Here is a 27,402-nt window from a genome sequence, read left to right as displayed (position 1 = left end):
GGAGAGGAGAGGAGAGGAGAGGAGAGGAGAGGAGAGGAGAGGAGAGGAGAAACAGAGACAGACAGAGAGACTGAGTCTGGAGTGGACTTCTGAAACCTCAAAGCCCATCCCCAGTAACACACTTTCTCCAACAAGTCCACATCCCCTGGTTCTTCTAATCCTCTCAAATAGTTCTACTCTCTGGTACCTAAGCATTCAAACATGTAAGCCTATGGAAGACATCTCATTTAAACCACTGCAATTACTGAATGCATAAATCAGATGTGGAGACATCACAAAGAGTCTAACACGATTGCCAACTGTGTTACAACTATTTCCTCGTGGTTGTTCATCCTAAGTAGGAAATCAAGACTCCCAAAACAAAAACCTTTTCTCTTCTTCTCTTTTCTTCTCTTCTTTTCTTTGATTTATTTCTTTGTTTCTGTTATAAGTTGCCACAGCTACTTTTGCTGACATCTATACACAGACTATGAGCTTTGACAAATAGTCACTTGACCTCCTCCACCATCAAGCTAGTGAGATACCCGTCACACTTTACTCCAATTTATTTCCTTTTCATGTGATAAATACCATGACCAAAATCACCTTAGGGAGGAAAGGTGTTTTTTCACCTTATGCTTCCAGGTAACACTATCACGGAGGGAAATGAGGAACTCAAGGCAGGAACTCAAGGTAGGGGCCTAGAGACAGGAACTGAAGCAGAAGGAATGCTGCTTGCATTCCAGGAGTTGCTAAGTTTGTTTCTTTTATTACCCAGGACCAACTGCCCACACTGGATTAAACCCTCCCACAGCAATTGTTAATCAAGAAAACACTCCACAGACATCGCACTGACAAATCTGGTAGGGGTGTGTCTCTTTCCAAGTCTCTAGCTTGTGTCAAGTTGACATAAACTAAGTTTATCTTATGTTGTAATTATTTCTATAAAACCCAGAGCAAGGTTTCTATCCACCTTTAACTATTTATGCTCCCAGATGAAAGTACACACATAGCCTTTATATGTTTAAATATCCTTAGGCAACACAATAGCTGGGCAACACCCTACCTTCCATGTTGTCATAAACTGCCCTCCTAATGATAACACTAAATTATCACTTACTATGTTTTATTGTTCCATCTGGGCTGTTCTTAGCTCCAATTGGCCAGCCCACATGGCCATGTTCTCTTGGCCCATGGTGGCTCAGGCTCTCCCGCCTGCACATTCTTCCATGGCTGCTTCCTTCTTTTTCTCTTCTTCCTTCCTTTTGTGGTCTCTACTCTCACCAAGCCTAAGAAAACCAGCTCCCCACCTTAAACTCTTCTCCCAGCTATTGGCTGTTGGCATCTTTGTTTACCAATCAAAATTAACTTGGAGGCAGGGTGCCATGGACTACTGCAGACTCCAGGTTTTGGGGGCCTTCACATAGCATTACAATAGACAGTAAAAGACAAAAGCTCAACAATCTTATATCTTTGCCTAAAAAAAATCCTAAATCATGTCAGTGCCTAGAGAAGTTTTATACATTTATGTTAGTGAGCTCAATATGTGTAAGTAAGATAAATTTGAATACAGGCACTTGGACACTTTTACAACTTGTCAGGAAAGGAATGTGAAATACTAGAATAATAGAAGAATAATAGAATAATAGTCTTATGTAATAAACAGGGAAGCAGTATAAGAGCAAAAGAATTTTGTCACTGGAATCAGGATGAAATATAAAGAAAAGTGAGCATGTGAGAGCAGTCACCTAGTGACAAAGTTATACAGAGAGTGACAGTGTACTTTCACCCGTGTGCTGTGAAGCTGTCCAAAGGCAGCAGGGCAGGACCTCTCACTAAGCCCCTTGAAACTCCATTGTGCCACCATGAAAAGGGATCATTTACTACCATTTTGCAATGTTATCATTTAAATCAATGGTTCTCAATCTTCCTAATGCCATGACCCTTTAATACAGTTCTCATGTTGTGGTGACCCCTAACCATAAAATTATTTCATCATCACTTCATAACTATAATTTTACTACTGTTATGAATCATATGTAAATTTCTAATATGCAGAATTTCTGTTATGAGTCCTTGGTGAAAGGGTTGGTTGACCACAAATGTGTCACACCTCACAGATTGAGAACTGCTGGTTTAAATGAATAAATATAAAGTAATATACCTATGCTAAAACAGAAGTAATTAATAAAATCATAAAGTAAAATAATAATATTAATGGTTTGTGTATATAACCATGTTTTACAAATTACACAGTCTACCTCATATGTAATAAATACAAATAAGAATAACGGAGAAGAACAGAGTGAGAGTTTGGTTGCAAAACTCCTTTTGAATAAGTTCTGACTGAGTGCTGAGAAAGACTAAGTAGATGGAGTATTTATTCAAGTCAGTGTCTATCTTCATCCACCTGACCCATGGAGCAGGCAGTTACAGTCACAATCGGCAAGTGTTCATAAAGGCAAGGTGCTCTGAAATGGAAGGACATCTATAATGGGTTCAAAATTAGCACAGACCTTTTTGAAATATAGTAATAGGATGCAGAAGAAGCTGTAAATGAGTACAAACTAGAGATCAAAATGCAGAGGCCAGAACAAATTGAGATTCCCAAACTATCTGAAGACAACAGAAAATTAATTTTAGTCATGTTCCACATAGGGAAATTAGCTCTGAAAGATTAGCCATGCTACTTGCACAAGATAGCAGAATGTTGAGGTGGTAAAACTACTCAACTAATTGTAATGATCCCCATCACACCCATATGATCTTTGTGAAACTGTGAAGACAGAATTTGGATAAGGAGCTAACCACCAATTGGAACTTTCATTAATTTGTTCATTCATACTTCAGGACTCTGCCATTTTGCAAATGCCCCCCACTGTGTGAATTCATAGTGATGTGTTTAAGGGGTAAACTGTGAGCAGTGATATAATAAAGTGTGATATTCTGTTGGAATTAAAGACACATGAAAAATTATAATCAAGTGTGATAAGTTTAGTGGGAGACCACACACAGTATTGGACAATAATTGATGGAGTGAAAGTAGCTTTAGCACCAGGGATGAGGAAGGTGACAAAATTGTTTTACTGGAGTTCATTTTTTATGCTAATTCGAGAACGAATCGCCTATTGAACATCTAACCATTTTTAAAGTACCGGAGAAACAAAGGAGAACAATATGAGTCACAGGATGTAAAAAATCGAGTTGTAGCAACCTATATGTAATTGCAAATGACATATTGTCATCAACCATGCTTGCCTGTCTGTGAGGCCATATACCTGAAATGGAGTCATGACGCATTTCAGCACTTATTGGATGATAAACACACAACATAAATGTTGAACTGATATCTAAGCTGGGACGGGTTGCTGACACATTCACACAAAATAAAACAAGGGGTAGTTTCTATGGACAGGAAAGGCAAGTTAGTACTACTCATAAACACATGTACAAATGAATTAATATAAACTTTTAAAGCCCTTCAATAACATCAGATGACCTGTCATGACAAAGGTTGAGACGAATAGAAGGCCTGTGAACTTATTCTGCATTGGAAGAAATGTGAAATCTCTTCAAAAGTGGCAACTAGCAATTATCATTGTAGCCTCTACTACCAACACTCAGTTGGCATTATGTGTTCAGTACTAGGTATCAGGGATAGTACATGTTAAAATGTGAGTTACTTCTACAAGTTGAAAGCCAGAAATAACTTATGTAGCAAGTGAGGCAAAGAAGGCAATATAAAAGAGAAACCATAGAAACAGTTGCAGAAGCCCGGAGGCATCCTGGTAGATGAACAGGAGGCACAGGGCAGAAATCATAGTAGGCAACTGTACGGTTACAAGAAGTTTGTAGTACTGCAGTAATAGGATAAAGTTCAGCTCTTCAACTAGACAGAATTGGACCATTCTTGCAGATTAGTGACTCCACAGAACAATTGGGATGAAGGGTAGGCAACGAGCTCTGCAATGCTAAGAGACGAGAGCAAAGTGAGACTCCATCACAGGAAGTAACAGGAGAAGGAGAGCTGAGTGTGCACACTAGACATTGAATAGCAAGTGGAAATCTTGTCCTTGAAGAAGGGATTGGAATGAGTAGAAATGGAGAGAAAGCCATCATATCACAGAGCCTTGACTTTTTCTCCCTGGAATAGGTTTGATGTCTTCACAGGCCTGATCTATAAGTGAGATTGATTGACTTCCTCATCTGGGAAAGAAAGAATTGTAGAGCTGATCAAGCCGCAGAAATAATTCATTATCCTGCAACTCTATTGTGTAATCGACCATAGCTAGTGAAGCACATTAATGAAGTGCCTCCCAGGAATTGATCATGGTGCTTGGTCAGAGGATGGAAAGACCAATGGAACTAGTGCTTTGCAGATAAGAATTCACATTTCAACAAGCAATGAAGACTTGCTGTTGTTTTCAAGCTATCAAGTACCAGGCTAAGGTCTAGAATAAGAGCTAACTGCGAATGAAAAGCTAGAAGCCCGACTCAAGGGACAAAAGTGTTCAAGAAATGCAGGCCATATTAACAAATTTTTCTTCAAATATATATGTGTATATATATATATATATATATATATATATATATATATATATATATGGAATATATTACATAAGCTGTTGCTGTTCAAATACTTTTCTATATGAGAGTAGTTTATAGAGAATATGTCAAGAAAACTCAAATCATTTTAGAATTTTCCAGGAACATTCTAACATATTCTCTTTAAAAAACATTAATACAGGCATGAAGTTTGACATTTTGAATGAATCACTAATAACACCTCTAGAAACAGAGAATATATACATACATAAAACAATTGTCAGACAAAACAAATTACAATTTTAAATTATACATATGTGTATATACAAATTCACATATGTATATGTGAATGTATATATTCCATATATATATATATATATTCACAAGGGATGTGACTCAGTAAATATAGTATCTGACATGGAAGATCTGAGTTCTGATCCTCAGCACCCATGTAAATAGCCAGGCATAGCTTGTGTTTGTAACCCCAGGAAAAGTGCTTTATGGAAACACGTACACAAACACAAATGAAGGTTTGGTCAACTGTAAAATAATAATAGTAATAATAATAATGCACATGTAGAACATATAAATGGAACTAGATGTCATCAATGTGAGCAAAATAAGCCAGGTTCACACAAGTGACATTTCCTTCATGAAGTCCAGCCATGACATATGATGACAGAGCAGGCTATGCCGGATCCAAAATGTAGGTTATCTACAATCATAGTTGGAAAGGAGAGAATTTTAAACGTGCATTACTGCCACAAGGTGGTGCTATAACAGTAACTGTGACAACTAAGGGAAGGATTCTTCCAGTATATTTCCATGACAAAATCTCATAATTTTACATTATGCTTGTGCCTGCCATTGTAACTTGGAGTTCTAGAGAAATTAAGTATTTTATGTGTACTATCCAAACTGTAACCTCAGAAATATTCTTGTGTGTGATTATCAGGGGCTTTCGTGAGCTATAAATACAAGTCTCTAAATTTGTGGGTTAAAAGTTTTGCTTGAATTTGTCACTCATTAAAACTTTAATTTTCAAAATAAGTTTTTATTTTTAGGTGATCAAATATGGGAGAGTTTTGTTTTGTTCCATTTTCTTTGTTTTGTTTTAGTGTTGAATAGGTAGATCTGGATGTTTTGTTTTGTTTTGTTTTGTTTTGTTTTGTTTTGTTTTGTTTTGTTAGTGTTGAATAGGGAGATCTGGAAGAACGGCTCAGAGGACTAGAACACTTACTACTCCTACAGAGAACACTGGTTCTGCCCCCAGCATCCATGCTATGCACCTCAAAACTGCCTATAACCCCTACTTCCAGTAAATCTAAATCTCTCTGCTGAGATGATCAGGAATCTGCATACACATGGCACATATAAACTCACTCAGATGTCCACACAAACGCCTAAATGTTTTAAATAATAGCACGTCCTTAAGAAAATAAAGGTGTATTTCTTCTCTAATGATTTAAAACATTAGCCTTGTTTTTATTTAGTTCAAATATACTTGGTCCTGTATTTCGATAGTTACATCTGTTTCAAAGTTAACCAAAAGTATAATATACTCACATACACTTGATCACAAAATTACCCTTGCATCACACAATGGGGTCAAATATGAGGGTTTTGCATGAAGTCCCACACCTCCCCGATGAGTGCCAGAGATAAGAGATTTGCACTATGTCCCAGGCTCACACTGGTGAGTGGTTTCCGTCTAAGGACTCGTTTTCCTTCTTTCAAATTTAGCATTTCAATTTTCCTGCTGCATAGCTCGGGTTTGAGACAAAAATACATTATCCCCTTTTGCTGTGATTCCTTTTCAGTAGCGCAGGAACATTCCAGCTGCAGCAGCTTCCCCTGCCAGAATGGTGGCACGTGCATCAGCGGTAGATCCGGCTTCATCTGCGCTTGCCGGCATCCGTTCATGGGAGACACTTGCACCGTGAAGATAGTAGAAGATAATGCAGTAGCACCAGGTACAGCCATCACCTTCTATGCTTCTCAGTGTTGCCCACAAACACAGGCTGGAGATACTCTGAAAGATCATTTGTGTCTTCTTAGCTTATTTTTCATGTTTTCTTCTGTCGATTGGTGGTGTTGCACATTTGCTTTGAGAGTGTAGCACTGCCTACCCTAAGGCTACTCAACAGGAAAGGCTGCTTAATGGCAACTGACACTTGAGTTGGATACTCACATCTCACAGGGAAAGGGGAGAATTAATTCCCAATAGCTGTCCTATGGGACACACACACACACACACACTCACACCCTATTCATAATAATAGGTTTAATGTAGCACTCCAGACTTTTAAATAAGAAAACACACACATCATTTAAAAATATATTATCTTTAGTAGCCACGGAATGTTTCAAATCAGACCTTACCAATTTTCTGTATCTAAGAATACATTTTGGTCCATTTTAAATCTTTCCTAAGTGTATGTGGCATTAATTACATAGCTACTTACCTTTGCCTACTTCTCCTTGGTGAGCTTGGCTTCATTTCATGTCGTTCTCAGCCTCTAGAAATTATCATGGAATCTTGTATCTCCATCCTGGAGGTTTCAGTTCTTGCAGGGAATTACCACATCCCATAATAATTGTTCAGTACTTTGAATTTCTTTATCTCTAGGCAGTGCAATGCAGCATGCAAATGACCTTGCAGGCATTTCTACTAGACGGTTGCCAGATGTCACAATCGACCCTTCTCTAAATGGAGAAACTGAGACTCCAGAAGAGTTGCTGTTTCCACATTTAGCCTACAGTGGAGGCAGACATCCAGACACATGGGCATCGTTCAGTTTGATAGAGAGCTTTATGTTTCTGCTAAGTCTGTGCGACTGAGATAAAATGAGAGCTAAAGCAAGAAAAACAAGATAAAACCCTGAAAAATAATTCCTGTCATGTTTTTTCCTGAACAGATTTTTCCAAAGGATCTTACAGATACGCTCCAATGGTGGCGTTTTTCGTATCTCACACTCACGGAATGACGGAACCTGGTCCTATCCTGTTCAATGATCTAAGTGTCAATTATGGGGCCTCATATAACCCAAGAACTGGCAAGTTCAGAATTCCATACCTTGGAGTGTACATATTCAAGTACACTATTGAGTCATTCAGTGCTCACATCTCGGGGTTTTTTGTGGTGGATGGAGTAGACAAGCTTAGATTTGAATCTGAAAATATTGACAATGAGATACACTGTGACAGAGTTTTGACTGGGGATGCCTTATTTGAATTAAATTATGGACAGGAAGTGTGGTTGCGACTTGTAAAAGGAACAATCCCAGTCAAATATCCCCCTGTGACCACATTCAGTGGGTACTTGTTATACCGCACCTAAGTTTGTGTGAGAGGTAGACTCTCGACACTACTCCATCGTTCTCTGCCTTTTTATGTATCCTTGCATGCACATCAGTGCTACTGTGGTATTTCTACACTAAATGAGATATCTCACTGAAGAGCCTGAGTGTTTATTTCACAAAATGATTTGTCCTGTGCAGAAAGGGATCCTCTCTCCTAAGGAGACACAGAGGCATAGAAACCAAATGCGACCACTACCCCAAGCATTGTGCCTGCCTCCCATGCATGCCACCCTGTGCTCCTTCCCTGTGAGTCTTCCCAGTGTAGATAAAATGTCACAGCAGATTTCCCAAAAGAAACTTAAATTTTGTTATATTCACTGTTTATAACCTTATAAAAAATTTCCTAAAATAACAAACTTAAATAAATAATTCAAAGGAAAAAAATCTCATTTTTTTAATTTTTAATTTTGCTTTACTGTTAAGTTGATCGGTTTTATAAACAAAAATTTGTATTTGTGTTCAAAAATAAGAAAGTTACATTATAAATATAATGTATGCTTAAATATTCTCTTTGTAAAATTGGAAAATGGAGACACAACTGATGCCTATTTGAACATTTTACATCTAATTTTATGTATGTTACTTCTCTGCCTCCATTAGATAGCATGTGCATGAAGACAAGTACAATACTTTTTTATTCATATTCCTCTACTATACTATTGTGGGGAAATTTGGGTTTCCTTTTGTGTATTCTTGGTCTTAATAATAAAGGGATTTAAAGATGGACTCTGAAGGAAGCTCAACTGTCATTTCTTTAAATCTTGAGCAAAAAGTAACAACTATACATTTGGGCAACTGCTGAGAAGAGAAAGACAGAAAAGAAAGAAAAGAAACCATGTTCTTGGGTCTCTCTCTCTCTCTCTGTGCATGCGTGTGCGTGTGCATGTTGTGCAGATCTATACATGAATGGTTTTACACATGTGTAATCATCCATGTGGAGACCCCAGGTTGGTGTTAGAATTTTCCCTTGATCACTTTTCCACCTTATTCTTTGAGGCCAGGCATCTCAATCAAACCAAGAGCTGTAGGCTATAGCCAGTCTGGCCAGCTTGCGTTGGGGCTCCTCTGCTACTGGAATTAAAAACAGGCAGCCACACCCAACCAGCATCCTGTGGATTTTGAGAAGCCAACTCTGATCCTCACTCTTGCCCATCAAACTCTAACTATTGGGCCATCTCCCCAGTCCTCCATGCCTTTTGATCTAGGATTCAAGAAAACCAGTATGTTCTGCAATGAAGGTCCAGAAGTGGATGTGCAGGCATAAATATTTTGCAACCTACTTTTAGTAAAGGCTCAGCTTCTCTTCTAGCCCACCATCCACCAATAATTCTTTGGGGGTAGTTCAGTCCTGTATCAAATACCAAATATGACTCAACAGCTGGAGACCAGTCCTCTCCCACTATCTATGGTGTCATACTGATACTCCTTCATCAAGCATCCGTTCGTGTGTTTGCTATATCAAAACATCCTTTCACCTGTGTCTGCTTCAGGAAATCACTCTTTCATGTGTCTGCTTTAGCAGGACATCCTTTCACCTGTGTGCCCCAGCAAACCGTCATTTGACGTAAGTGACTTTCCAAACTAACTAGAAGTTTCCACTTCATGATGGAAAAAATAGAGGTCTTCAGAGAAAGAGTGGCAAACCCCAAGTTGAATGTGAATCCTTCTTGGATTTTAATCAATATTCAAGAAAGAGAAGATCAGCATTTAGGATACAAGTAAAAGAGGCACAGAACTTCCCTGAGAGTTTTAGGGTCCTCCAGTGAGACCAAACCAGGATTCTCAGCTTTGACACTTGCATTTTCAGAAGAATAGCTAACAGAGTTGGGATTTTTATTAAATATCTTTAGGTATAGATATAATGAAGAGGGTTTTGAGAGGCGGGTACCTCAGCAGAAAGTAAGGTGAGCAGATGAAGAGCATGGGTGTGTGCGTCTCAAAGATATGTAATGCCCATGATTTTTACAATAAGCATCTGTGATGTTTTAGTGGAATTTGTGGGTATGAACTCAGATCTGGGAGGTCCTTTACACAGTGGTCAGCATGTGGCAAGATTACAATTAGTAAGGGTAGAGTCTACCTCACAGGGGTGGTGTAAAGAAGGTCAAGTTTCTTTTGAGAGTCTCACAGAAAGGTCTGGGGAAAGGAATGAGAACTGCATTGGAGAAGGAGCTTTGAGGAAATTTAAGTACATTATCCCTTTAATGAGACAATTATTCCATCCATCTTCTTAGCATGTCTTCCCTGAATCACTTTTCTGACGAATCTCCTAACAAGGTGATTCACAGACAATGTGGAATAATTCTTAAAGAAGGAGACAGCAAGATGTAATATTCTAATCTTTGTAGCATAACAAAATGTTCTGTCTTTATCTAGGGCCAAAGGTAGCACTCAGATTTCATTCTTTTAACTATAAAGATGCATCTTTCCCATAATAGGCCTCAACCAAGCCCAGACACCAACTACCCTTCTATATGATACATTAAATCCTCTGGAGGGAAGGTTGTGATCTTTTCCTTCTTAGTGTTACTGGGGAAGTGGGAGATAGGAACTATAGCAGACTGTGAAGGAGATTCATCCTCATAGACTTCAAGGCTACTAATATTTTTTGAGGTATCTAAAAGTAAAACATGGAGATCCACTCCTATTTCTAAAAAGATAAGTACTAATCTACATGGTGGAATGGATTCTGAGATGCTTACTGTGTTGCTTGTCTTCCAAAGAATATTCATACACAGAGGGTCTCATTGACTACAGTAACACATGTCATGTAGGAAGGTGTCATGTCACTAGCAACGAAGCTAACTATGATTATTTTTAGAATAATATTTTGAGAATAATATCCTATTCATATTTGAAAAAGAATTTCTGAATATATTCTTATGAGTAGTGGTAAAAATGATAAGAAATTTTTTTATTGCTGTCCCTTCTTATGAATTAATTTTGATGGTTATATCTCCATTAATTGTTAATTTATTAAATAAACATTATCACTTTTCTTCCTTATTCTGCCCGTAAGAAATAGAGACACACTAAAACTGAGAGATTTTTCCAGTACAACAAAGATGAACGTCTGGACAGAGGATAAACTATTATTATTTTTTTAATTTCAATAAGTACTAACAAGCTGACCTATAAATATTTCTTCCAACCATAGTCCATTGATGGAGGACCTTAAAAGGCAGCCTGGTTTCTGGTCGAGTACAGACCAGAAACCCCCGGAGACCCCAGGTGATCCGGTGTTCCCAGCCATGGCGCCCACCAACCGAAGCCAGCCACCCACGACCAAGCCAAGCCAAACCTGCACGACAAGCCAAGGACTCTCCTCTTCAGTCGTGGGCCAGTCTAGCCCACAGGCCCCACTTCGTTCTCAGCTCTTCCTCAGCTTCGCCTGAGAACCAGAAGGTCCCCAGCCACCCTACAGGCACGGGGACCACCCCCCCCAGGCTAGCTCCCCCTCACCTCAGACTGTGTTCCCCCACCCCCAGAGCGGTGCCCCCACAGTGACTTCTCATAGCCGGACACCTGCCCAGTGTCTGAGTGGGGTGAATACAGTCAAACTTTCCGCATCTCTGTCTTGCCTCTCCAGCAGTGGCCTTAGCCCCATGCCAGGGCACACACGGGACCCCGACATTAACCCAACACATTGATATAAAACGACTCCGCATACCCTCATAAAATCTTACAACTTTTCAAATGAAAATAGCATTTTCACATAATAGAAGATAAATTGTTTCTTAGCAGGTAAAATGAGCCAATTCAAGACAGATTGGATTATATTAAAGACAAGTTTATTGGGAAGCTGTTCTCAAATGGGTTCACTGATCACAAAGACTAGGGGAAGGGGAATCATCATGGGGAGAGGGGGGAAAAAGAGAAAGAGCATGCATATAGAGAGAGAAGAGAAAGAGAGGAGGAAGGGGAGAAAGAGGGAGAGGGAGAGAAAGAGAGAGATGTCTGGATTATATAGAGCTGAGCCTCTGGGGGAAAAAGCCCAGCCCTGGGCTGGAAAGCTCAGGGTTCTTTGATACAGGGTATGCCAGGTAGGGACTGAGGGATGCTGGAAGAACCTGGAGGCCAGGTCAGCTTTAATATGTAAAAGATACACTTTAGTCCTTTGTCCTGGGGTCTAAAACCAAACCAAACATCTCAGCATTTTGTGGATTACAAATGAATAAGGAGTGACTATTGTCTATGACTACTTCCTGCTGACAGTGGGTTGTCTTTTTGGGGGACTGTGGCCAAAAAGCTGAAATGCTGAGAAGAGCTGGTTGTTTCACTGCTGTCCAGGATCTGTGGGACCCTCTGGTGGCTTGGAAAGTGCAGTCCCAATAGAAGCCTCTGTGAGAGTAGACAGGAGCATCTATGGGTTTGGAGAATTTCTGGACACAGGTTCTGAGGGAACACCTGGATGTTAGGGGCAGAAGATAAGGAGTTTGGGGAGAAAAAAAAATCTTAGATGTACATTTGAAACTCTCAGGCGCAGGGACTTGGGAGTTGGAGGAGGCATAGGGGTTCCAAGGACCAGGAAAATAGATCCCACCCTAGGAGTAGGCAGATGGGGAGAGAAGCAGGCTGTTTGTTAGCTGACAATAATTATCTTGACTCAATTTTGACCAATAAGAGGTGGATTTGAGTGGATTCTTTTTTAGTTTACAAAGATAAACACTTCATAACTTGTATTTACCAACTTCAAAACACCTTCCTAGACCCTCAAACACCTTCCCAGAAGCCTTCATATCCTCAGACCTTACATAAACTTTCCCTATCCAATTATTTACCATGAGATACAGGTGGTTGGTCACTGGGTTCAAACTCCTCAGAGACCTGAGAAGGATATACTGTAATCTAAATGACCTATGTATCAATTAAAATGACAAACTTACCCATTACCCAGTCACCTATCCCACTAAGTTCCTGTGATGTTGATGGCTTCACTGAGGACACTGGTCCCAGGGTAGAATCAATCTTTGGCTGTCAGGCCCAGCAAATCTGAGAGGCCTTCCTGTGTAGGAGGAACATAGGAAACTGACCTTGCTTTGTCTTAAGCAACACCAGGCATGCCCTCTTTCTCCACAGTTCAGGCTGGGCCTGAGCAGCAAGTGAGGCAATGGAGCAGCATTTTTCAGGAATTATCACAACACAGTCCAGGTGGAGTCTTTTCTTGTTATATCTATATCTTCTTGGAGATCTTGGGGGTGTCACTGTTAGGGTTTGGGAGTCTCCATCATTTTAAGCATCTTATGTTTAAGAGTTTAAATGCCATATTCCCCAGGTCTCTGACAGGATTGAGGATCAGTACCTACTGAGCATATCTGGGTTAGACATCTGCCTCTCCCTGTGACAAGTCCCCTGGCCTCAACCCCTGGGGCCAGTGAACTCACCTGAGAGCAGCTTCCTAACAAACCTACCTTTAATATAAACTAATATGACTTGAAATGGCTGATTTCACTGGCAGAAAAAAATAATCTATCATCTATTATATGAAAATGATATTTTCATTTGAAAAGTCATAATAAGCTTTGATGAGGGAAATAACCTATCAATAAACACTTGAAATGTTTTCATATTTATCAAAAATTGAAAGCATACATCAATACCAGGAATAAACATGAATGTTTATAGTACTTTTATGGGTGATAGCTCAAAACAGTATGTCACTCAGGTGTCAAAGAGATGAGTAGAAAACTATGTAGTCGTACAGTGGACAAATACCAATTGATGCAAGGACAGACACATGACAGCGCCTACCCATGTTGAAAAAAAATTATGTAGAAGACTGCAAACTACTAGCAATCCTACAAGTGAAGATGTGTGCATATGGAGGCCCAGGCACACGCAGAGATGACTGGGGTTACAGGGAAAGAGTGAGCTAGAAGCTGAACCCAGAAGGCTTCAGTGACTTTTCACTAACTTCAATCCGTGATTTTTAAGAACATTTAGAAGTCGAATGCTTTCTGTAGTCCCTGACTAAAATATTTACCATAATTCAAATGCTGTTTACTTTGGTTCTTCAAGTAGAGAGTAAATATACTTTCTCTTTCCACTTGAGCTGTCAGTGTCCCTGTCAGTAGTGCCAATGCTCTGTTCTGGATTGCAAAGCAAGGAAGGAAAACATTCAAAGACACTCATTTGAGAACCAGTTGAGCCATGAGTTTTCTAATTAAATAACTGACATGTAGCGTTAGCTAGGTTTGGGGGACTTGGCATTTTAATGACTAACATTAATTGTTGTATACATATTTGTGGAATATAAAGAAAGCAATGTCACGTAGACCTAATAGGTAGTACAACTTTAAGTTGCTTGAACTTGCTACGTTGTGTTTTGAAAGTTAACAAGTATAATTTAAAGCAACTTTCTGCCATTGCCTCTCCCCCTCTCCCTCCCTCCTTCTCTCCCTCCCTCCCTCCCTCCGTCCCTCCCTCAATCTCGCTCTTGCCCCCCCTACCCCAACAGTGGCTGCCACTGGTTCTTTATTATGCAAAAAGCCACATTCCTTACTCTACTAGTTGGTTTTGAAATCTACCTGGGAAAGGTGACCTTCCCCACACCAGCCTGCCTTACTTTCAAAGGCAGGTGAGAAGGTGACATTTACATACCCTGCTAGCCCAGTGCTACCCACTTTAATTGCAAACAAAACCACATACTTTGAAAACACAATATGAGTGGGTCATCCCAACAGGGTTGAGTTCTCCTAAGGAGACGGTGGGCTTCTTCCTCCTCCTTCTGCAGAGTCAGTCACAGAGAACTCCTTGTGCCATTCCACTCAGCAAGCTCTATAGAATTTTCAAGATACTAATTTCTGACACCGTTGTCTCATCCATACTTAATAGATAATATGATGGAGATTAAAAACTATCTATAACAATGTATAAGCAAATATCATGTGAGCCAGTACAAACATGTTTTGAGTTGATATTCCCATAGTCAGGATGCAGATTACCACTTCATTCATGTTCCTGAAGAACAAAAGTTAATCTTCTTAGGGACTCCTCTTTCTTCTGTGTCTTTGACCAAACTTATAGTCCAGGAAGTTGAGATTTCATAGTTTAAACCCCTGGGACTAGAGAGATGGCCCTTCAGTAAAGAGCGCTTTTTGATCTTGTAGAGGATCTGGTTCAGTTCACAGAACCCACATGGCAGCTCGAAATTACCTACATAATCTCTTCCCTAGGTGATTTGATGTTCTCTTCTGAGGGGTCCTGAATGCACTCAGGCACACATACATATATACATTTAATTAATTAATTAATTAATTAATTAGTCAATTAATTAATTAATTAAACAAAAAGTGTTTGTAAAAGCCAGTTGTGCCTGAATATATTCTTTCTCTCACTATTCTACCAATGCAAAGGAGAAACATCTCATTTCAGAAGAATGAGCTACTTTTATTTGGATATTAACAAATGATTCAAATATGGCATGCAATTTTTTTGGGGGGTTGTCTGTTTAATCTTGTATTGTCTTGATCATTTGTTCAAAAAATATACTATTCCAAAGAATTCTAATTTATAATTGTAAATACTCAGTTAAATTATGCAAACATACATTTTATGTCTTATATACTTCATTTATGAAAATGTCATTTTATTATATGTACATATTATTTATGTATATAATATATTTCCTATCACTTCTATATAACAAATTATCACTCATTTATTATTAACTGTTATGAGTTCTGTTAAATTACACATGCATATGCAATATACAAGCTTTATCTTACACTCTCAGCTGATTGTGAACATAATAGGGGGTTCCCTCAGCTCCTTCAATGAAAGCTACTATTTTATTAGTGTGTCCTTCCTCAGGCTAGAAAAATAGTGAGCAACATCCTGTCATGATCAAAGCCAATTTTAAATGTAGCAAAAATGTCATCAATCAAAAGCATTTGCCTCCCATCTGTTATCATGGGGTACACGAGAGACACATTAAAGTGAAATATAGGGCTGCCTTGCGCTGGCATGTGATATTTAGTCAAGTGGCTCTCCTGGGCTTCGCACACAGGCTGCATCAGTCCTAGGGAGGTTATTAAGCACCATTCTTCGGTACCTTTACCAAAGCTTATTGAGAATTCTCCACGAACCCTGCTACAATCCAACACGGTGAATTTGCATTCATTTCTCTAAGTTGGCAAGCCAACTGAATACAAAAACTCTGGAAAAAGTCCAAATTTGTGAGGTTTTATGATTTACATATGATTCCCTTCATAGGTTGTGAAAGTCCAGGTATTTGCCTGTGGGATATTTTGTTGGTGGTAGTTGTGATAGTTTTGTTTTGTTTTCACTTTTGCTTCATATTTGATCTTCAGAGACCCGTCCACAATCTATCCGAGACTTGCCTCAAGCTAGTTATCTCTTGCCACACCCTCTTTTTTATTGGATATTTACTTTTCAGATGTTATCCCCTTTCCCTATTTCCCCACACACAGCCAGAAACCCCCATCCTATCCCCACTCCCCCTGCTTCTATAGGGATGTGCCCCCACCCATTCCTACCCCCTCGCCCTCAAATTCCTCCACACTGGGGCATCCAGCTAGGTATGTGCCACTAAACCAGACCATAAAGCCCAGGTTTGAATAAAATATTTTCCAGATACCAATTGTCTTAGTTTCAGCTGCGCTAAGGAAATACTATTATCTTCTAGGTTTAAACAGCATATATTTCTCCAATTCTGTATGGTTAGAAGGTGCCTACAGACTTGATGTCTGATAAGGGATGTTCCTTGACTTTCTGAATTCTTTTCAGGGTGTCTTTCCATGGAAAAGATGTAGATTAAAGAACTTTCTATTAGAAGGGCACAGCCTAGCAAGGTGTGATGGTATGCACAAGTAATGATAGCACTTGGGAGGCTGAGACAGAAGATCTCAAGTTCAAGGCCAGCCTGGATTACATAATGAGTTGCAGGCCAACCAAACACACATAATGAGACCCTTGTCATTCTCTCACACTAAGGCCTTTCTCTTGTAATGGAGGCCTCGTATGTATGATCTCCTCGAAATCAAATTTCATCCTAAAGACTTTATCTCCAATCTCATTCTTTTGTAGTGAAGTTTTAATACACAACGTTCTGAGGGGAGCAAGCATGTCATTCCTAGGACCAGGTTTCCAATACAGCAGTATTAAGGATGGTGCTCTAAAATCCTGTTCTCAGTTGTGAACTGTTCGCACATACTACACTCTGGGTGTAACAGAGTTCCTCATTACTTGGATTGACACAATCCTACGCTACTCCCACCGAAAATGCTAAGTGACATGATCTAGGGGTTGGTGTATTTTCAATGTGTGAATTCAATTATGTTACTCCCATTTCCTTTTGAGGACTTAAAGTAGATTTAAAATATATAGCAACTTCACTTAACAGTGAAAATATCACACCATACAGCCCCAGAGAATGTGACTTCTCGGGATTGTTCAAGTCTGTTACTGTCACTACTATTGAAGTACATTTAGACTAGATTACCAACAATGACAATAATTCTTAACTTTTTTCTGTTTTTATAATTTATTTCTCATTTATGCCTTCTGACCAACCTCTTAATTGCACACTAAATGTATAAAGAACACTGCTTATCTATTTTATTATCCATATGAAAAATATAAGTGGATTGAGAATTAAAAACAGTTACCAGAAACTGTATGTAGGGAAACACTTCTCTTAACTAGCCATCTCTAATGTGATATAACATGAGCTAGATGCATAATTTATGGGGAAAATATTAAACTTGGACAAAGCCATTTAGCATTAGTTATGCATGTGCCAAAATCATGTGCCTTTCTTGTGCTAATCTCTTCAATCTATTGACATAAACCAAGTTTTGTGGCTTATCAGAATATTCTTGCTATAGCGAAGAATGTCTCACAAAGACTTCTGTATTGTCCACTTTGCAGCTATCTGTTATACCTATTTCTCTGCAGATTTGCTATTTAATTAATTTTTATAACCCTTTACTCCTGCTGATGAGCAGTTAAATAGTATGGAAATTATTCTGTAGAAGAAATGCAAAGGCCCTCCAGAGATCTCATGCCTTTTAATGTGACTTTCATTGCCCTTTCTGAGCATTGCTCTTAAATGCTTAAATCATGATTCTGTTTCATGAACTCTATTTCTTGTAAATAGTTGAAATACTAATGGATCATCACTGGATTTTTCCATGTCACAGGTTCTGTGCTAAGAGCAATTTAGCAACTCTCTACCATACAACAAAGGAAGCAGTAAGAAAGGTGACTGTTGCATTTCTGTATAACTTAGGCTCTTTTTCTTCCGATGTGATGTATTGTAAGCACAACATATGTCTGGGAAAGAAGAATATCATGAACAATATACCCAAGTTTACTAACAGCACTTTGGGCATTTAAGGACAAGTTGTGGTCCAAATGTAAGAGACACGAGTTAAATACCTCTTGCTATTTAAAGACCTATTCTATTCTTGGGTCTAAAGAGCAATAAGACGATCATGCAGCATTACAGATGGCACAAGGACATGTCAATGAAGTTTTTCATTTTATGGCTAAGAGGAAAACATTGAAATCACCAGCCATACACAGAGAATAGGCAGAGAGTGAGTGTCAAGAATAAATATCACAAATCATGAATAAAACTTTTGTAATTTGTAGGTAAATGTTCAGAAGTTTATCAAACTATGAAAAAAATTTCCTAGGAAAGTTCAATTTATTCACTGTAATGGAAAGACATTTGAATTCACAATTCTGAAACCTCCTAATTTTTCTTAATCTACATATGATACATATAATACATTTCAGCTATTCTGTTGTCCTCCTTAATAGAAATTCAAGACTGTTACTAAGAAAGCAGATTGTTTTGTGCTTTCATTTTGCATCCTAACAGTTACTGTATCCTGCAGCTGTGACCTTACTGTATTCTTGTAGTATTATCAATAAGTTGTGTCATGTCTGCCAATGCACACATTACCTGATAAGTGGCCTGTGAGCAAGCTGTGCTCAAAAGGCAAAAGACTCCATAATATTTATTGCATGTAGCTTCCCTACCCTGCCTAAGCACAAGGAATGGGCCTCGCTACCAGCCCTGACCCAGCTTCCCTTGAATCTACAGATGAAAGATACACACACAGGTTGCTCATTTTTGACTTGCCTTCGGACACAATTGCCTGGCACTACTATCTCCTGCCTGGAGAAGTGTGCCCTTATTTATATTATTATACATCTAGTCCTGCTAAACACTCCTGACCACCTGCCCACAGGAGAGACCACAGGCCACTACTCCTCTTGAGACCTCCCATGGCTGCTTGGCTTTTCTCCCTCCAAAGCATGGTGCACTCTCTTTCTCTCTTGCATCTGTCTCTTATGCTCCAGGGACATGAAGTCCTGCCTATTCCTTCTGCCCAATAATTGGCTCATGTCTTCTTCACTGAGGATCAATTACCAACTGGGGAATAGGATCTTAGTGAGCATCAGAGTTGTCCCTACTTATGACTCCTTTCCATGTAGATAATTCTGCAGAATTCAATTTTGCCAAACTTTGTTGTTGTTGTTGTTGTTTCTGTTGTTGTTACCTGGCAATAATAAGCTTTCTTGTACCTAGACAGCTAAAGGTGTTCTTGATGCTGCAATCTCAAGCCTCCACTCTCCTATCACAAGCAGAACATTTACAGAGGGAAAGTAGAGGCAGAGTGGGAAAAATACAAGGGTAGCCATGAAAAGAAAAAGGAAGGAGGAGAGAAAAAGGCAGTTGATCAGTATTGAGATTGAGATTGCGGCCAAATCCATTCTGAGGTGGTATGAAAGAGTGAATATCACTGGAATAGAAATGCTGGGGCCAGTTTGTCAACTTTCCTCCAGCCAAATGATAGAGACTAGTGCAGGAACTCTCTAAGAGTCTGCACATATAGCATAGTGCATACTGGAGCTCACTGTATAGCTCCATATGGCCTCAAACTTTCCGCAATCCTCCTTCTTCAACCTTTAACATACTGAAACAATGAGCATGTGCCACCACGCCAGCTGGAAGAGGAAGTTTTCATTGCTGTGGCTCACTCCATCTGCAAGTCTGACACTGTCCTTTGGACTTTGTGGAACTGCTACTCTGATTGGCTTAGTAGTGATGTCATAAAACAGGCTGAAAGGCAGAGGACTGCTTCAGCTTCAGACTTCCTGTCACTCCATCCCCGTTTACCACTATATATATATATGTATATGTATGTGTATGTGTATGTGTATGTGTATGTACATGTACATGTATATGTATATGCAATTTGTCTAACATGAGAAAATTTGTTGTTACCATAAAGTTTCTTTTAATGATTTCCTGCTTTAAAAATATTGCTGGTGAATTGTTCAACACATTCATTAGACCCTGAAACAGCAGCCCCTTAAAGCAGAAAACACGGGTGGCTGAAGCTGGAGTAGTATCAATAACAGAGCCAGCCTTGTTGCTGGATATATGAGGGAAGCTAAGAAAAGGCACCTTTCGTGTGTCCCCTGAGTGCTAATAATAAAGACAATGTTATATGACATCTTACCTGTCTTGGCTAACAACACATTACTGAGAATTGTTGTTTTAAGCCAAATTCATATTGACTTAATTTAGCCAGAACACAGTTTCATAAGTATTAATGAGGAAATATCCCCAACATATACTTCTCATTTAAAAAAAATCTTCTGAAAAGACAAAAGGAAACAAATTTCTATCTATAGAAAAATGTATGATCTCAGCATGCATCTGTTCTTGGAGAAGGTGGAATGTTCATGGAAAAATGCATGAATAAGTAGATAGTTGGGGGAAGATTCCCAGAAGACAAGATACTTGCTCAACTCCACGCTGTGTTAGAGGCATGCTCTATCCTTCTCTGCCTTCAGCTAAGAGAAGCTCTTATACTTTCTTTCCTGAAACAGTCTGAGGGACCAGAAGAGGAGCCCAGGAGTGATAGCATCTCAGAGTAGCTTTCTTAGCATGTCAGTGGAAAAGCAGAAAAATGAAGGGCAATTCTCTTTTCTTTCCCACATCTTTTTTCTTATCTTGCCTTCCACATTCACCAGCCTGTGTTTCTGTGTGATTTCTGAATTTTGCTGGTTGCTTCTCAAACTGCCATTGATATTTAGGAACCACATAGCCAGTAGCCATGAGGCCCAGACAAAATACATTTGTAGAACCTAAGAGTCTTCCAGACCTAAAGGATCTTCTACAGGTTTCACTGACAAGAACCTTTTGACTCCTCTCTTTTTGTGACAGCCAGCCTAAGACAGGGTAGGAAGATCCCCCTGCTCTGCAGCTTCTCCATGCTTACAACTCTGGCCTTACTTGGGAAAGGGAGGTCTAGACCTTCATTTGCTCTGTCCTGTTTCTCTGTAATCCCTCCAAATCACACACACACACACACACACACACACTTGTCTATCTTCCTCCTGCTCTTTACCTGCTCTCTCCTTCTCTCCCCTCCCTTCCTTTCTTCTACCTCTCTGCTCTCCTTTCTTCTATCGGTCCCCACTCGCAGTCATGTCTGTATTGCACTTGACTTCTGTCTCTCACCTTCTGAGTCTTTTCTCTGTCCCACCATTTGTGACTCACACATGATTTCATACGGCTTCCTTCAGAAAGTGTGCAGATTATACAACCCTGTCATCCCCTAACCCCTCATAAGTTTGACTCATATTTGTAAGTGCCCAATACTGATCCAGAACATATGTAAGAACGACTACAATAGCTGTAAAACTAGTCTCAATTGAATATAATGTGGAATGTCTCTAAATTGTGCTTTGTTTATAAAAGTGAGGGGCCTGTTTCCATAGTATCTGTAACTATCTAGACAAATTAATTAAATCATTATTTGAGGAGTGTTTTTTTTAAAGCAACAACAATAATGGCATTTTTTTTTTACAGATCTGGTTTTAAAAATGAAATCTAGCCTAACAGAGAAGACATTTACTTTTACTGAGGTGAGATTTTTGTCATGTACAAATATACATGAATGACCAATATTTTTTAAAGGGAAAAAAAATAAAACCTATAAGTACAGAGCACAATAATAGTGACTTCTATAAAAAAAATGTAATTGAAAATTATACAGTGACAATCAGGAGACAGAAGTCAGCAGAGTAAATTCCACTGTTAAAACCTACTTTAAAAGACCGTGCTTTTGCGTCCTGTGTTCGATGCCTTTTGAATTTGCAGCGCTCATGCTACTGCAAATCAGTGCATGTCGGTTGATGACGATTAAGCATGATGAATGTACAGAGTCTGCACTGAAGTCAATGTGCTGGCAGAACATCTGTTACAGCCTCCCTTCATGTTATTTCATTTCAAATTTACAACCTATAGCGATTAAAATAACATGACTAAAGATCCAGATTTTTGAATGAAGGACAATTTATAGACCCTCTAAATAACCAATCTGCTTTACAACGGGCTGAAATTTTAACAAGAAAAGATTTAACAAGAAATAGGTGTTTCTGAACACCTATTTGTTACTTTTCCTAATTAAAAAAATTGGCATTTAATATATTCATAGGACATATCTGCTATAGGGGAAAAAAGAATTGCATAACCAGTAATTGTAACCTTTTCTGTTTATTTGGTAGGAAGTTCACAGACACAGAGCATACTTTAAGCAGTTTACAAGGTCAACACATAGGAAACCATGTTTTTTCTAACTAAAGATTTGACTTAGAAGATAAAGGTGTGAAAAAGTATTCTAGAGATCTATTTACAGTGTATATAACGAAGGCACATTACAGAGAAAGTAACAAATTATTTTAAGCAGATATTGCCCGGAAAAATCACATAGCTTAGATTATAAGAATACAGAAACAGTTAACCATGCTATTATTTGTTGATAGAATAGTCCCTAGGACTGTGCAATACCCTGTCATTCCCTGTTTACTAATCAATTCAATTAATTTTGTAATGCTGGACACTTCTAAAGTTAGATGCATCTTTTATCTTGGGCAACAATGGCTGACTCAAGGCTAACACAGGAAGCAAAGATATTTAAACAAGAACATGCAACAGGAAATTTATCTTGAGCTTTAGGTCCTATATTAATTCTTTATTTTTGTTTCATATGAAACCAATCCTACAGGAGTGGAAAAAAAAGGCATAACCACAAGAAAATATTAAAATACTGTTGCTATGCTGGGTGCATAGCTCAGTGGAAGAGTGCTCGCCAACATGTGAGGGCCCTGGTTTCAATTCCCAGTATGAGAATAATGAACAGAAATGTCACTGTTGAAAGCTAAAAGAAATTCTTACATAAAAATTTAAACTCTATATAGTGAGTTTCAGGACAGCCAGAGCTACCTGAAACCAACCCAATAAAAATCATTTTATCTGCTTTTCTGCTTCCTCTACAACCAGTTTTATTGTAGTCACAGACACTTTATGTACTATACTAACCACAAATGTTACTATGATGAGGTCAGTAGACCATGGAAGCACCAGTGCAGCCATAAACTGTCAAGAAGAAAATCATTTTAAACCGTAATTAGCTCAGTATTAAGATGCTTCAGTAACCTTTCTTGATTCATTTCTTTAATTCAAGAATTTTTAGATGTCTCACTGAAAACATCCTCTCTCTTTGTCAATAACACTTGACTGCTCTCCCGCGCTCAAGCTTAGGCAGGAATACTGGCAGCTCAGAACTGTCTAAGCTCCATAGCAAGACCTTGGCTCATAGCGTAAAAATTCTGTCCTCACTCCAGCAAACTGGAAAAGAATTAATTAAACTAATTCCTAAATTAATTAAACTGTTTGTTTGAAGTGGAACATATAGTGTTTCAAATAAGACTGTTGAGTCCACCCCCTGGCTCTGCCTTAACCTGCTGTGACCTGTGCTTTTTTTTTTTTTTTTAATCTCAGCCTATGCTTCATCTTCTACAAAATGAATAATAATTAAATGAGTCTAACTCAAAGCTTTGCAAGATTAAATTAATCAGCAAGCACACAGCATTTGCTTGGCACATCTACAACACTTTTGATGTATTTGTATTTTGGTATTTCTCAAATGTTTCACTTAACGATGACAGCAACAGATATTTTAAACAATCTCAGAATAGTTATGTACATACATAATATGAGTTTCAGGACGTGGCATCTCAGAACTATAAATTCCAATGTATTATCTAATAGAATATTTTTTCCTAATGCCAAAGAGATTTTATTTGAGATAGAATTGTTGCCATGTTCACTTGATGCAAATATAAGAAGCATAGCAGGAAGTATTTTATTTAGGTATGAAACAAATTATAAAACACTAAAATAATTTTCATTTGTGTTTTTAGCAAGCTTCTGAAGCTTGTTTTTTTTTTTCCATATAAGCCTATGGTCTAGGTAAATCATAGACTACTAAAGTCCATCCACAGGGATTTCTACATGGTTGCTTTAGTCAAAGGTCACCTATGACCTTGCTGGTTATTTTACAGTTATTCACTAGAAGAAGATATTTTGAATGAAAGAATGTCACTGAAAAGGCAAGCATGTTTAGCCAAGCCACTGCTAATCAATGTATTTGAGAAGAGTAAATTGGAAATGGGATGCTGCTTTCATTGTGATATAGGTGATGATTTTAACAATAACAACAATAATCAATCATAACAAAGAGACAAACAAGATAAATATTAATAAAGAAATTAACAAAAGATAGCATATGTCTTTTATCCTCAGCAAGTTCTTATACAAATATACACTATATCTGACACCTTGCAATTTAAAATCTCTGTACTTAAAACCAGTTGTGTACATAGGATTTCTCAGCTACTTTTGCTGTTAAAAGGTGTTATAACCTCAACTAGAACAAACTGAAGGAAAAAATATTGTCATTTCAAAATTTAGAATTCTACTTGTCTTTTTCATATTAAATAAATACAACATTCTATTTAGAATTGTAAGAATAAACATAAACTATGACATAAATATTAGATTTCAAATATTAAAAATATATAAAATTATTTGATTTTTTAAAAATCATATTAATATTTTATGACATAATATTCATTATAATTGTGATAAAATTTTAGAAAAAATTGAACTTAGAGTATTATTGAGGAAGAACCATGTTACATCAATGAAGATGTTTTTCAGACATACTATGTAGACTATGCTAACCTTGAATTCATAGAGATTTTCTTCCCTCTGCCTCCTAAGAGCTGGGAATAAAGGCATGCTTCACCAGACCTGCCCTATTTCTTTTCTTTTCTCTGCACCCCAAGATAACCCTTACACCTCAACTCATGTTCCTTTTTAAACAAATAAGATACTGGAAAATAGTGTCGCCCAGTTCCTCCTCTCAGAAAAAGGTAGCAGTTCGGAAATTACTCATCAAACTTCATTTTTGTTTTATGACAGACTAGTCTAGAACCTAAGCCATAAGTGGCAATAAACTCTGGGAAAGGCCAGTGAAGCATCAGCACATAACTATCTTTATATAAAGGAAAACATTTCTGCTTCGTCAATGAAAACCAGTAAAAAGAAAGTTCTCATGTCCATTTTTTTACACTACTAAATTACTTTGATAATGCCGAAAATATCAGTAAATTAAAGGAGGATAAAATTGAAATAGTCTTTAAGTATGGCGGTCCATGTCTTTAATCTCTGAACTCAGAAGCCAAGAAGACAGGTGGATCATTTAAGTCAAGACCAGTCTGGTCTATACAGAGTTGATCTATGGTTCCAGGTCAGCCAGGGCTACACAGAGAAAACCTGTCTCAAAAACAAACAAAACCCTGCAGTGGGCTATTTTCCTGTATTTCACAGGCTTTAAAGCTCCCAGAGACTCTTGTTATCATCAGGTACTAAAAAGTATCCATGAGACTAGAAGTCAGACTTGGTGGTACACCAACAAGCCTAGTGTCTAGGAGCCAGATATAAGAAGATATGGAAATCAGGAACAGCCAGGGTCTCATAGCAAGATCCTATCTGAACAATCAACCAACAAAAAAACAAATGAATAACAAATAGAAACAGAAGACCCTCCCACCATTTTAATTATTGCATGTTTCTTGTCTCTGTTAGAAAACCAATTTTTAATTGCATTTAGAATTTAGACAAAGGTCAGTGATCCAATTCTACTAGCAATAGAAACAGAAAGACAATATGGGGTAGTGCCTGGTGCTTTCCCTGTCTCTTATTTAGTGGACATAAGAATTGGTAAATGTCAAAAGTTTTTTCAATTTTGAAGCATATGCATTGCTGCTAATTTATTTTTGCTATTTTCACATTAATTTATTTTCTGTAATATTATCCCCACACACACACACACACATGACTTCTGTGGTCTTCCTGCTGTTTGTCAAATGTCCTTTATTTATCATGGCAAGAAGAAAATGTTAGATTGTAAACTCCAATTTGAATACCACACAGGAAGATGTTCCCAAGCTTACTTCTAACAGTAATTGTGGAGGATGTCAGGTTCATGATGTGGAGATTGCCAATATTAACCCCTAAGCAGTTTAGTTTTCCAGAAAGTGCTGTGCAAAAATCATTTGAGATGGGGTTTCATGATTTCCCCATGACTGTCCTAGCCACTAAGGCACAAAATGCATCTAGAACATGTTCATATAGACTAAGGCATTTTATACATAAAATGAATCTCTGCACTGAGTTAATGGCAACTCTAAAAATTTTATTTATGTTATTACACACATAATTGATACACACGAAGGTCTATCGCTGACCTGCAGCAGAAAATGGCAGCCTTGTTACATCACAGCTGATGACGGCTAAAGGAGACCTTCGCTTTCAGAGTGGCTGTTACCACTTAGGATCTCCAGGAAACTACATGACAAACAAACTCAAGAAGGCTGTTTTCTTCCTTGTGAGTGCTTTTGGAGGATGGGCCCTTAAAACCAGTCTGTCCAGTAAGAAGATCCCAATGAAACTAAAGAAAGATCCACAGATGTGTGAGTCACAACCCACAAACAATCATGAAGCAGAAAGGGAGCAAGATTCTTCCCAACTACTACACATCTTCAGCAACTATAGCAAACGATGTTGGCAGAAGGAACATGAAAGATATTTCAAAGTTAGTAGGAAAGAAAATAATGAATGTGACAGAGTACAAACTAACAAGATGAATTAAGTCCAAGTTCTAGGAAGTGTGCAGCATAAAAGAGATGGGTGAGAACATTAATGATATGTATAAAAAATAAGTCAGCAACATAAAGAAAAGGAGGAAATTAAGATTTTGTAAAAACAAATTAATAAACTATTAGGAATAAAAACTCAATGGATTAAATATGGATGAAAAGAATCATCAATAAATTTTCCCAAACAGAAGAAAGAGTATCAGGAATAATCAAGGTTAATGAAATCACGCATATCAATTTAAAAAAAAAAAAAAGGCTTCCTGTTTGGGCCCGAGCACTGAGCAGATCCCAGGCAGAAGCTCTGCACCCAATCTCACAAAATCCAGAGGAAGTGGGACTCCCAGGAGCTCTAACCTGGGCAGTATCTTAGGTAAGGAGACAGCAACACCTGCCCCAAACAGGGAGTAACTGGACCTACTGGGACCCAGGAATTCTGGCCCAGAGCACTGGTTCCTTCCAG

The 27,402-nt window shown here is 38.3% G+C and overlaps 1 protein-coding gene across 1 annotated transcript in view; it reads left to right on the top strand.

Annotated features, from left to right (window-relative positions):
* The window catches only part of Mmrn1 (multimerin 1), a 44,044-nt gene extending 35,876 nt beyond the window's left edge, over nt 1–8,168 (top strand). Inside the window, exons 7-8 of the mRNA XM_028782460.1 lie at nt 6,345–6,497; nt 7,443–8,168. Of these exons, the coding sequence (XP_028638293.1) occupies nt 6,345–6,497; nt 7,443–7,864 (575 nt within the window). The 3' untranslated portion in view covers nt 7,865–8,168. The remainder of the gene's footprint in view (nt 1–6,344; nt 6,498–7,442) is intronic.
* Nucleotides 8,169–27,402: the final 19,234 nt, after the last annotated feature.

This window comes from Grammomys surdaster, unplaced genomic scaffold (assembly GCF_004785775.1).
Source record: "Grammomys surdaster isolate TR1022 unplaced genomic scaffold, NIH_TR_1.0 752, whole genome shotgun sequence".
Taxonomy (NCBI): domain Eukaryota; kingdom Metazoa; phylum Chordata; class Mammalia; order Rodentia; family Muridae; genus Grammomys; species Grammomys surdaster.
This window is presented reverse-complemented; position numbering and strand designations above follow the sequence as displayed.